The following is a 13,123-nucleotide window of genomic DNA, read 5'->3' on the forward strand; positions in this document are numbered from 1 at the left end:
ATGTTTCTCCTACTACCCAAATTCGTCCATGTTTATTCTTTACTTCCTCATCCTTTATCATTAAACTCATCCCAATCTACCACCCATCCTCAATATACCATTCAGTATTTACACCTAGTTCAGTTCAATTCAATCGCTCAGTCGTGTCCGACTCTTTGTGACCCCATGAATCGCAGCACGCCAGGCCTCCCTGTCCATCACCAACTCCTGGAATTCACTCAAACTCATGTCCATCGAGTCGGTGATGCCATCCAGCCATCTCATCCTCTGTCATCCCCTTTTCCTCCTGCCCTCAATCCCTCCCAGCATCAGGGTCTTTCCCAATGAGTCAACTCTTCAAGGTGGCCAAAGTATTGGAATTTCAGCTTCAGCATCAGTCCTTCCAATGAACACCCAGGACTGATCTCCTTTAGGATGGACTGGTTGGATCTTCTTGCAGTCCAAGGGACTCTCAAGAGTCTTCTCCAACACCACAGTTCAAAAGCATCAATTCTTTGGTGCTCAGCTTTCTTCACAGTCCAACTCTCACATCCATACATGACCACTGGAAAAACCATAGCCTTGACTAGACAGACCTTTGTTGGCAAAGTAATGTCTCTGCTTTTCAATATACTATCTAGGTTGGTCATAACTTTCCTTCCAAGGAGTAAGTGTCCTTTAATTTCATGGCTGCAATCACCATCTGCAGTGATTTTGGAGCCCAGAAAAATAAAGTCTGACACTGTTTCCACTGTTTCCCCATCTATTTCCCATGAAGTGATGGGACCAGATGCCATGATCTTAGTTTAACCTCACAGTAGCATTTAAACAACCGATTTTACCTTCCTTCTTCAAACACTAATTTGTTCTGGTTTAGTAAAATTCTAGTTTTACTTACTTTAGATATAGGTCTCCTTGGTCAGTGGTAGACATTCTCTTTTCACACTATCCATTTTCCCTGTGCAATTTTGGTAACCTCCACAAAACCCATTACCCAGTCTATCTCTTGATGTTGCTAAAATTATATCTCCATCCTAGACATCTCCTCAGGTCCAGATCAACATATAAGCCTGCTTATCTAATGTCTCATATAACATGAGCAAGACAAATTGTAACTACTGCTTTTTACTTCCATCATAAGTTCCTTTTTCTGTATTTTGTTTCTTAATAAATTAGAGCTACTCTGGTCAGTATCTGTAAGACCAAGTAGCAAATCTCAAGGGTTCATTCAGCATTTAAAATCAGTAACTTCCCCTTTACTTGAAGACTCACTGGTTTTCTCATGCTGAAATGTTGGGATTTCCTTCCTGCTTCTCTGACACCTGCTTTCAATGACCTCAGCTCCATCCACTCTACACTAAGCCCAAAAGTTCTATCAACATATCATTTCCATTCCTCCCTTTTCTATGGTATTATCCAAATTTGTACAGTCAGCATAAAATATTTAACTACAAACCTTGTGACCTTTGTCTTTTTTTTAAAAAATAAGATTACTGTATTGACTCTATTCCAATAAGCTTATTTTTCTCATATAAAAATATGCCCAAATATAAGCAGTGTAGTGCTGGTACAACCATTTGAAGATATCTTTATGAAACCAGGATCTCTCTGACATCATCCTTATTTAGGCCATGCTTGTCATCCTCCTGGTCACAAGATGACTCATTCAGCTTTATGAGTGCAAAATCCAAAGGGAGAAGACTAGGGAAAATAGAATGACAAAGTGCAAAAGGCAAAGAGAAAACACTAGATAGATCTGTCCCCAGTAATACTGTCTATATTTGATTCATCAGGAATGAGGGGAATGGCTCCGCATGGCAGCAAAGCTGCTGAAAAGAGTTCTATAATTAGACGTGTTGATATAAGCTAAAATAGGATTGCCAGTAGGGAGGGATGAAGTGAATATTCATTTGGCTACTAGCAGTATCTGTCACACCAGGCCAGAAAGCAACTCTCAAGAAAATGCTAGTAAAGTAGTATCATATAGTTCAGATACTTTGAACTTAATACAATTAACTTAAAAAATCAATAAGGTAACTGCAAACATATTAAAAATACATGATTTTAAACACTCATGGATCAAAAAAGACTTAATGTCATAGTGGATATTAGACAACACTTAGATTTAAAACAAAACAAATTATCATAGACCAAAATGTGTTATATAGCTAAAGGTGTGTTTATAGGATTATTGATAGCCTCAAATGCTTATTTTAGAGAACAAACACTGAAACAATGGCCATGAAATCCACCTTAAGACAATGAAAAAGGCAGCCTCACATTCTTAACTGTTACAGGGTTTCTCTTCCAGTATGAATTCTCTTATGTATAATAAGTGAAGAACTCTGACTGAAGGTTTTTCCACATTGAATACATTCATAGGGTTTCTCTCCAGTGTGAGTTCTCACATGTCTTCTAAGAGAAGAGGAAACACTGAAGGTTTTCCTACATTCCTTACATTCGTAGGGTTTCTCCCCTGTATGAGTTCTCACATGCATTTTAAGAGATGAGAGACCACTAAAAACCTTCCCACAGCCAGTGCATTCATAAAGATTCTCTCCAGTGTGTATTTTCTTGTGAACTTTAAGGTGAGAGCTTGTGTTGAAGGCTTTTCCACAGTCATCACATTCATAGCGTTTCTCCCCACTGTGTATTCTCTTGTGCACTATAAGGTAAGAACTTGTGCCAAAGGATTTTCCACAATGATTACACTCATAAGGTTTCTCTCCAGTGTGAGTTCTCACATGAACCTTAAGAGATGTTTTTTGACTGAAAGCTTTTCCACACTGATTACATTCATAAGGTTTCTCACCAGTGTGAGTTCTTACATGTCTCCTTAGGGTTGAGGAATCATTGAAGACTTTCCCACATTCTTTACATTCATATTGTTTCTCACTCATGTGACTTCCCTTGTGCAAAATAAGATTAGAAATCCTTTTGAAAGTTTTTCCACACTGATTACATTCATGTTTCTCGTCAGTAGGAGTTTGCTCCTGTTGCTCAAGGGATGAATGATGACAAAAGATTTTGTTTTTATTACATTCATAGGAATTCTCCACCATGAGAAAATTGTTGCATATAGGAAGCATATTATTATGTTTGAAGTGTGTATCACATTTGCAATATGTGTACACTCTCTGTGCTATTTGAGTTCCTTCAAGATGCCACAGAGTTCTGTCAAATTCATGACTTTCAGAGAGCCTCTCACTTACAGAGATATTTTCAAAATTGTTTAGGATTGGATTATGCTTCAAACACTCAATATTTAAGTAACATTTATGGCAATGTTTACTGGTAGAAACTCTCCTTGAAAAAACAAGTGTTGATCTAAGTTTAGAGTTTTCCTCTAATTCATGATAGTCAAACAATCTCTCCTGATGCTGTCTTCTTTTGAGTAAATGTCACTTGCCTCAAAATTCCCTCTGGGATCTTGTGCTGTTTTCTGATTCTACCACATTCCCAGTCTTCTTTTAATGTAGAAGACCAATCATCCATTGTGAATCTTATTATTTTCATGCCACCAGATGATTTTTCACCCAAAATATTCTGATTAGAAGTTGACTCTTTGGTTTTGAATTGAATCTCCCAGTCTGGACAGGTGCCTTGGAGAATTCTGCTTTTCACAGTTCTTATGTCTTCTTGACCCGACAGGGAGATCACAGGCTTGCATAATTGATATTCCACTAAGGTGAGATTTATATAGTTTTCCAACATCACATCTCTGTACATACTTCTCTGAGCAGAGTCCAGCATCATCCACTCCTCCTGGGTGAACTCCACAGCCACATCTTTAAAAGACATTGGTCCCTGTAACCAAGTTGCTGGGAATCCTGGCACTATCCTTTCCCCCTTAGTATTTCTCATATAGAAACAGGCAGAGTCCTGTGCAGGCAGAGCCCATATTGAGGATAGGTCAGTGGCCGCCATCTTGAGCGTCTGAATGTGACATCCACCTGTACAACAGGGCTGAGAGATCTGGATACTTTTTTTTGTTTCTCTGGTCCAATCAGGTCAGGAATGCATTTCACTGGGTGTCCTCCCTGTAGCCAAAGAGGCAGGTTCGGGTAAAAGAAGAAAGGTAAAAACAGGGTTCCATGGGAGGCAAGGTAAAAAAAAACAAACAATTGCAGACCCTCCCCTGTACCTTCCAGCAAGGTCTCATCAATTTAAAACATTTATTGGGATTTGTATTGATATGCAACATAGTCATCTTTGGCCCCCTTCTAGAACTGCTGCCTTGGTTATTTATACTGGCTTCTCCTGTAGACTACTACTGAGCTCTGGGTAGAAAAACAAGATTTTTAAAAATTGAAGTCAAAGAGAATCAGTTTAAAAAAGGCACATTTTCTTGAATTTCATGCATACCTTACAACTTTTTCAGTTCACTTTTTAAAATAAAAAATAATTTTCCTGCTAATCACAACTGTTTTAGGTAAATTTATTTATTGTATATGTAACTAGGTATTTACCTAAACAACCTCACATGTAATTAATAGGACTAATGATTTGGCTGCTACCCTACTTAGAATTTTATTGGAGTTGTTAAAGGTAAACGTGACTTTGAAACAAATGTTCATTTGATTACCTTCAATTTAATCTCTGTCCCCAAAGTCCATATTTCCTTATGATAATTCATTCTATCTAAAACTTGAATGGGATTAACAAAGAGGCATGAACTATGTTCTAAGTTTTGAGACTGAGGCCTTTAAATTTCAGATGGTACAATACTTCCTGAATAATTTTTATAATATAAATATTGAAACAACTGACACATTGTGTGAATAGAAATGAGGAATGCTTGGAAACTTTAAGGATTACAACAAATCATGCAATAATATATTACGCTAATATTTTTACAAATCTCACTTTTTTAAGGTTAGTTGATAACTTTCAAATATAAGACTTCTATCTCAGTATTATACTCTAATAGAGTTCAAGTTTAATGGACAAAATTAGAGAACTCACATTTTTATTTAGACAAAGATCTTCAACAGGTAGATTTTATGTACCTAATCCAGAAGTGTACATAAGACTGTCATTTTAATGTAAATCATATAGAAATATACATCTGATTTGTTCCTTGCAGGTATCCTGAGTATCCAGAACACTCCCCATCATACATGCCCAGAACTGACTCAATTAACAACTACAAACTGAAATTAATCACTACCATTTAAAATTGAAACAGAAGTCCAGTATCTATCCCAAAAGATTTTGAGCCCAAAACTTTCAAGGGAAAAATCATTTTACCAAATAGAAGAAAAAAATCTGTGCTTCTCGAATTACTCATGAGACTAGTAAAATCTTCCAAGGATAGTACAAAAAAAGATTAAAGTGCAATCTTAATTATGAACATTGAAAAAGTTCTAAGTAAAATATTAGTTAATTGAATATGGCAGTGTATTAAAGTAATAATACAATGTCACATTCAAGCAGGGTTTAACCAGGAATGCAGGAATGGCTGAAAAGCAGAAAAACTATTATTGTTATTATAATGTCAGGGTATAATGAACACTCTTGTATCCATCACTCTTGTTTTGAAGCAGATCTGTCTGGGAATGATGTATTACTCATAAATATTTCAGAATTTATCTCTGAAATTAAAAACTCCTAACCAAGATATTATTATCACACCTATAAAACTAGTAATAATTCCTTAATGTCAAATACACCAGGCAGTCTTCAAAATTTTGTTATCTCATAAATGTTTAACTCCACTCCCACCTTGTTTCTTTGATTCATGGTTGAAATAACGTTCATACAATCTTACGTTCTTTAATTTAAAGTTTGCCACAGAGAAACGATATCTCATTACTGTGATACAGCTCAGTAACAGATTAAGGTGTGGGGACAAAGGATGTCACAACAAAGGATGTTGTGGCTTTCAAGCCATCCAGCCACTACAGCCACCCTAGACTATGTATCCTGAGGGGATTCAGCATGGAGAAACACAGGATACTGACCCTAGATAGATAAGGCGCATAGCAAAGGAATAATTACAATAAACTCGGACTCTTGCATCTTCCCATACACAAAAAGTGCTAAATTCATTAACCTGAGATATCTAGTTTTCTTTAATTAACAGTATTTTTTTGATGTTCCGACTACCAGTTCTTTCTTATAAAAACTCCTATATATCCTGGCTCCTCCCTTCTCTTTGGAGCAATCTCTCAAAGCTATTAAGAAAATTCACAGAATAAAATATAATTCTCAACTTTCAGGTTGTGTATTTTTTTTCAGTTAACAGTTCTGGCAACCAACTAAGGGACCCAGAGTTGACTTCTCTCCTTCACATGAACTCTACAATGAGCCAGAGTCTTAGTACAGGCCTCCTGTGCCCATCTGCCTCTTCAAAGAGTTCAAATGAATATGGTGAATCTCTCTTGCTTCTCCTGGTTCTCCCAACTACTTGCTGATGATACCGCATTTTATTTGAGGGTGTACAACAGGTACTTGGCTCACCAGGTGAAAGATACTAGGGGCGCTTGGTTGACAGACACTATGAAAAAGTTACCACTGCCACCACCCTACTTCACATACACAGTTGGAAGATCCTAGGGGACCCAGGATGAAAGACGGCAGGATTTGTTCAATTGAAAGACACTTTAAAAACTAAGAAAGACACTGAGTAATCTGGGCTGAGTGGTTAGGTAGGAGGTTGACCTGATGTTTTTCCTCAAAAGGCTACCTTAGCAAGAATTTGTCAGAATAAAAGTGAAAACATTACAATAGCTTTCAGCTCTGAAGAAGGGACATCTCAGGGCCAGCAATGGCTTTCTCAGGCAACTGAGAAACTTGCAGGAGTGCTAAAAGCAAATCTTCATAGTGTCCAGCTATCCCTATAGGGAAATCCATTCAATTTAACTTTAAAAACTTACTCTCCTGGGGACAGAAATAAGAACTAGACACTATGTGATCAAAGCACCATGATGGTCTTCTACTACCAGAGGGATAACTGAAACACATTAGAGGAGCAGAGAAGACTCTAGGGTAAAAACCTAGAGGAATTAAGCTCATAAGCAGCACACTGGTCCACCACATAATTTCACTGGCAAATTTTATCCTCAACAAATTCAATTTTAAAATGGGAAATAGATTCTCTCAGGTAAGCTAGGGGAATCAGAAAGCCAACCTCCAACTAACACCCTAGCTAGATTTATGTACATACAGAGCTCATACTTGCAAGAACCTACCTAATTGGGGATTAAAGGAAATCTCACCCTGAAAATGACTATGATGGGGCCCTTTTTCTGCATACACAGTCAAGTTAGAGAAAGTTAGCTTGATAAAACATCTTTTCAGAATTCTGACCTTAAAGATAAAAGCCCTTCTACGGTGAACCTGCATTTCTCTTTCCTGTGTCTTTGAGACTAAATGTTCTACCTGTTCTTGTGTGGTATATGTGTGTGTGACTTGAGAACTTGGTCTCTGCCATCCAAAAGGCACACATATCATGTTCATTTGATGACAAATATCTGTCTGACTGTACCAACTGTTTGGGGCTTTTTGCCATCTTAACCTTCATTGTGTCAGCCTGTACAATGAAGACCTTCACTTTCTTAAACTCTTTTTGGGAGTAAACCTTCTGGGTCTTGCTTAGGTGGCATCCTTTACACTGTCTTGTAGGGAAGCCTCTTGCATCTTATTAGTTTGGGTCACTACTATCATATATTTCATTAATGGCCAGATGATGGAGCCATCAAATGGAAGAAACTTCTAAACTGGTAAATTTTTAGAGAGCTCTCATTATAAACAGTTATTTTCTTGGTACTTATGGGGGGAAATAAACCACATTAAATGATGGAAAAATTATAAAATTATTTATACGCACACACACACATAAAATAATTAACCTAAGAACTCTTTTAATTTAAAACAAACAAAAAAAAAACAGTTTGCGAAGTCTTATTTGTGGCCTCCGCTTCCCCTCAATGGATCTTACAGATGCTAATAAAAACAAATTAATGTTAATTAGGTAAGTCAACAGGAAATTTTAAAAAACTGAAGGAAAGTCTACAAACTTTTTCCTAACAAGGGGAAATTTTAAAGTGACTCATCCCCACAAAGATAAATCTCTCAATGGTTATTAAGAAATGGGATAAATAAAACAGACATTAAGGGAATTAAAACAAAAAGTTTTGATGCAATACTATCTCAGGTTGGATGGGCCAAAGGGACACCCATTGGTCCCCAACATTAAAAGGCCCCAAACAAGTCCACCTTATTTACCCTGAAGCAGGAGATAGATGGCCCTCAGGGCAAACAATTGGAGTTTCATTCTCTGTGGATCCATACTCAAAGATGAAAACAGCAGGACAACTGAGGAGGCTGGGCCTTGGCCAGATAAAAGATAAGTGACCACTTATTTTTCAGTCTTAAAGTCAGGAGGATTCCCCAACTACACAAACACAGAGAAGTTCCTTAGGGGACAAAAACGAGGGGGCGCCATCCCATAGTAAATGATGCTAACTACCCATAGGCCTCTACTGTAACACCCATCTTGGCTAAGAGATGCATGGGAGGATCCTGAGACATACCAAATATGTACTCCAAATAAGGCAAATCAAAAAGGACTGACCAAAGGAAAACCAGAAGAAATGCGCCATGTAAGTGATTTAAACTGCCCCAAGGGTGCAACTCTCTGAGTCCACCCGTGTGTCTATACACAAGTAATGGATTCTTTTTCCTCCTAATAAACACTTTACTTGTTTCACTACTTTCCATCTTTGTGGCATTTATTTTCTGCAAAGCTGAAACGCCAGGGCCTTGCCACTGACCACTGGTCTAGTCCCTAGCATTCGGTGCTCTCAGTGCCACAACTCAACCTCAATCTCTGTCCAGGAACTGAAGCTGTTGCAGCCCAAGGCCACCGAGACCAAACCAAACACACACACACACACACACACACACACACATAAAGGGCTGGAAAAAATTACACTGAGATAGCTGACCAACAACTACTTGGGGCAACAGGCCAATTAACCAAGTTAAAAGATTGACAAAAAAAGGCCTGAGTCCCTTGGTTCAACCCTTTACTAGGGACCCCAGAGCATTTGACATAAAATAGATAAAAGGTCAGGGGATAAAAGAAGGCAAAGCTTCCATGACTCCTTGTAAGACCAAGACTTGTTGATAGGCTTCCTTTACTGTTGGGGACCAATTGGTACTATGTCCCCTGCTTGGTACTTTTATTATAAGACAGCATGTAGATATGCGCCTCAAGAAATCTTAATTAAACTTACTAAAGGAAACCAATAGAGTCATACAATACAAAGTAAAAACTGGGACCAATATTCAGGGGCTGCTGCTGCTGCTGCTAAGTCGCTTCAGTCATGTCTGACTCTGTGCGACCCCATAGACAGCAGCCCACGAGGCTCCCGCGTCCCTGGGATTCTCCAGGCAAGAACACTGGAGTGGGCTGCCATTTCCTTCTCCAATGCATGAAAGTGAAAAGTGAAAGTGAAGTCACTCAGTCGTGTCCGACTCTTAGCGACACCATGGACTACAGCCCACCAGGCCCTCCGTCCATGGGATTTTCCAGGCAAGAGTACTGGAGTGGGGTGCCATTGCTAACAAAGTTAATAACAGATTTTGTTCTGGGTCTAATCTGTGCACTCAGAGGGCCTTTATTGAATGCCTTACTCAAGCTTTTGAAGACAGTGAACCCTAAAGTTCTATGAATAGTATACAGAACTCCTAATTTTCAGTTTATTTGGAAATCATCTCACCCCAAATCTGATTCATAGCCCACTTAAAGGTTTATTAAGGACAAATAGAAGTCTTAAAAAATTTTTCCACAAATAATAAAGCCTTAATCATCTAAGCAAGTAAATTTAATTTATTCCCACTGTTAATTATAAACTAAATTTATATTGTAATACCTGATTCAGAACTAAGTTTTTAAAGTGATGCTATGAGATCTCTAGACTGTCTGTTTATATGTGTGTGTACACATTATACATATAGATGTCTCTATCTTCAGAAAATATTATCAAAATTAAACTTATAAAGAGTTCTATTTAACTGGCTTATAAGTAAGCACTTACAAATTAAATATTTCAAAATATAAAAAAAAACTGGTCAGAATGAATTCCAGGCTCACATGATCTAGAGGAAATACTCAATATTAATTAACACTCAGTATTAAAGCTAGCTTATAAGCTTGCTGGTTTATTCAATATAGACAGGTCTTATTTTTATTGTACCTAGGTTTATTGAAGGTCAATATGTTCATGTTATTTCTGTTGCAGATTTGTCAGCAAAAAATTAACTTGGTAGGATGGTATTTTCATAACTTATAAAAGTAAATGAGGTAAGAGTTTTCAAGTGAACTCTTTAGGAATAATTATATATCTAAAATAGTTTCTCCTGATTTTTAGTAACTTGAGTTTTTCTAAGTTAAGTTAAATGATGGGAATTCATTAAATAGCCAGGTCATTTCAGGTAAGATAAAACACGTGAACATTAATTGCTTAAACAGGTCTAAATTTACCTCCTTTTGTCTCCTTATGAGACAGAAACTAAAGATGTTTGGGATTTTTAGACACATGTCTTGTAAGACACTGAAGAAAGAAATCAGAAAATAGATGTTACTAGGGGTTATGGAAAATTCCAAGTTTGCCAACCAGGAAATGCTGCAATAACAAACAGTTCACAACTACATGCAGCATGTCCGTTTTCCCTAGAGATTAAGGTTTGAAGGGTTAAAACTGAAATATAATTAATAAATATTAAGGAAAGCATTTTAATGTGCAAGGGGATTAGAATTTATGTTTTCGGTAAACGAAGGTATGAAGAATAGAAGTGAATTTGTTGGGTAAATAAGGGTGATTTTGTCCTGTAGTTGGTTATTTCTTGATAAAAAAAAATACGGGACAACCTAATATGGATACAGAAAGTTTTGGAAAGTTCGTAGAAAAGGAGCCCCGAAAAAGTAGTTTTGTATATGTCAAATTCTAACTAAAAAGAGTTCTTTTGACCTTTAGCCAGCTCTGAGATGCTTCAAAGGAGCCCTGAGACATCTGACAGAAGAATATTAAACTAGGCTTACTTGGTATGTTGAATTACTTGAGAAGCATTGTCGGGTGATTGGAGATAAATCTTAGGTTATATTGTATCGGTAAATGTCATTAATACAGATATTCCAAAACTTATTTGGCATTTCTAAAAATATGGTATGTCCTGGTATAATGTTACCAGTCATAATTCTAGTTATTGAAATGCTTTATGTCACAGAAATATGCAAGTTTCTTGGCAACTGCCTTGTAATTAGACCTTTGACCATGTCATTCTAAGAATACGTTTGTAAACAAAGATAAAACATTTATCTTTTTCTCTCTACCTGATCCTTCCATAATTTGGCTTCTCCAGCTGACTGACTCCAGATGACTTGGCCTATTATGTCAAGATTACAACTAGTTATACTAATCATTGTTTTAATTTGCTCTCTCTCATTTTCAAATTATTTATGCCTTGTGTCTCTGTCTGCTATGGTATTAATGTTACCAGTTGCATTATATTCTGTTTTACAAGACTGTTGTCTCTTGCATTACACATTGTGTTACTAGGCCTCCAACAAAATTAATATCTCAAAACTGTTAATCATATATATAACTCTACACATAATTAATGTAATAGTACAACTCTAAATATGGTTAGAAGCAACAAGGGAAAACGTCTACTGGATCATAATAAATGAGTAATACAAGCAATCCAGAGAATTTCAGACGATCAACAGTGTCTAATCAAAAAAAAAACATAAAGTGAAAAAGTGAAAGTGTTAGTCGCTCGGTCCTGTCCCACTCTTTGCAACCCCATGGACTGTAGCCTGCTAGGCTCCTCTGTCCATGGAATTCTCCAGGCAAGAATATTGGAGTGTGTTGCCATTCCCTTCTCCAGGGGATCTTCCCGACACAGGAATTGAACCTGGGTCTCCTGCATTGCAGGCAGATTCTTTACCATCTGAGCCACCAAGGACCAAACAAAAATCCTCAGCACATCAAATGGCCTATCAACAGAATCTTTTCCTGATTTAGGAATGAGAGCCTTCCCAGCACAGTGGACTAAATTGGTCATGCAGACTTCCCCAATGATCCAGTGATGAAGACTCTGCATTTCCACTTTAGGGGGCACAGGTTCTATCTCTGGTGTAGAAACTAAGATTCCACATGCCACGACATAGTAAAAAAAAAAAAATTTTTTTTCATGAAATGTTATGACCAAGAGGAGGCACTGTGTTACAAGAATGTCATTTGCCATATCAGCAAAGAATGCTGCAGCCTTCAGGTGATCTGGCCACTGCAGATCAGCACCCTGAAGGGATTCAGGATGGAGAAACATAGGATACTGTCCCTGGAGAGTGAAAATCCTTATCAGAGGAATGCTTTCAATAAGCCCAGACTCTTACATCTCCCCATACATAGAAATGTGCTAAAATCATTAACTTGATGTTTGGTTTTCTTTAACGTAATTTTGTTTTATGTTCTAACTACCTGGCTTTTGTCGCAAATCTCCTGTATATCCTGGCTCCCCCCTTACCTCTTGGGAAGGTTCCTCAAAGCTGAGAGGCTGCTCCCTGGCTTAATTGCTCAACAATACACCCCCTAAAAAAAAACATAATTCTCAACTTTTAGGTTATGCTTTTTTTTTTTTTTTCAACTGACAGGTGTTAAGACAGACTGAAAAAAAGCACCAGAATAAAGTAAGAAGTACAAGCTGGACACCTCTGCTCCTCTCACTCACGGAAGAAAGTCAGACTCTTCCCCAGCGCCTGGCGCTGCTCACCCCAAAACACCCACCCCGAGCCTGAGTCCGTCCCAGGAAACCCGGGCCGCAAGAACGCCGCCCCCTACCCACGGCCGACAGCCTGGAGAACCCGCCAGCCCCTTGTCCCCTCTCCCTACCGCATCTCCTTGACGTCCGTGAGCCTACGCGCTCACCTGTCCTCAGGGTTCACGGCCCTCGGGTCGGAACCACCAGGCCGCGGTGAAAAGGAAGCAGCGAGCACGAGGTGCAGGTAGCCGAACCGATGCTCTCAACCGAGAACAGCAGGGCAGAGGCGCGCGCTCGCCTGGCCGCGGAGCCAGGGCCAGGACTACATTTACCAGGAGCCCCCGCGCCACCCTGCGGAGCGTCTCTGGGTTTT

The 13,123-nt window shown here is 38.4% G+C and overlaps 1 protein-coding gene across 1 annotated transcript; it reads right to left on the bottom strand.

Annotated features, from left to right (window-relative positions):
• Window positions 1-1,470: 1,470 nt before the first annotated feature.
• Window positions 1,471-13,006, bottom strand: ZNF891 (zinc finger protein 891). Its single transcript, XM_061384394.1, is given in 3 exon segments — window positions 1,471-3,357; window positions 3,359-4,019; window positions 12,918-13,006. Coding segments are annotated over 2 exon segments (1,635 nt in total). The 5' UTR covers window positions 3,907-4,019; window positions 12,918-13,006; the 3' UTR covers window positions 1,471-2,270.
• Between the last annotated feature and the right edge of the window lie 117 nt (window positions 13,007-13,123).

Source organism: Bos javanicus, chromosome 17 (genome assembly GCF_032452875.1).
Source record: "Bos javanicus breed banteng chromosome 17, ARS-OSU_banteng_1.0, whole genome shotgun sequence".
NCBI classification, from domain to species: domain Eukaryota; kingdom Metazoa; phylum Chordata; class Mammalia; order Artiodactyla; family Bovidae; genus Bos; species Bos javanicus.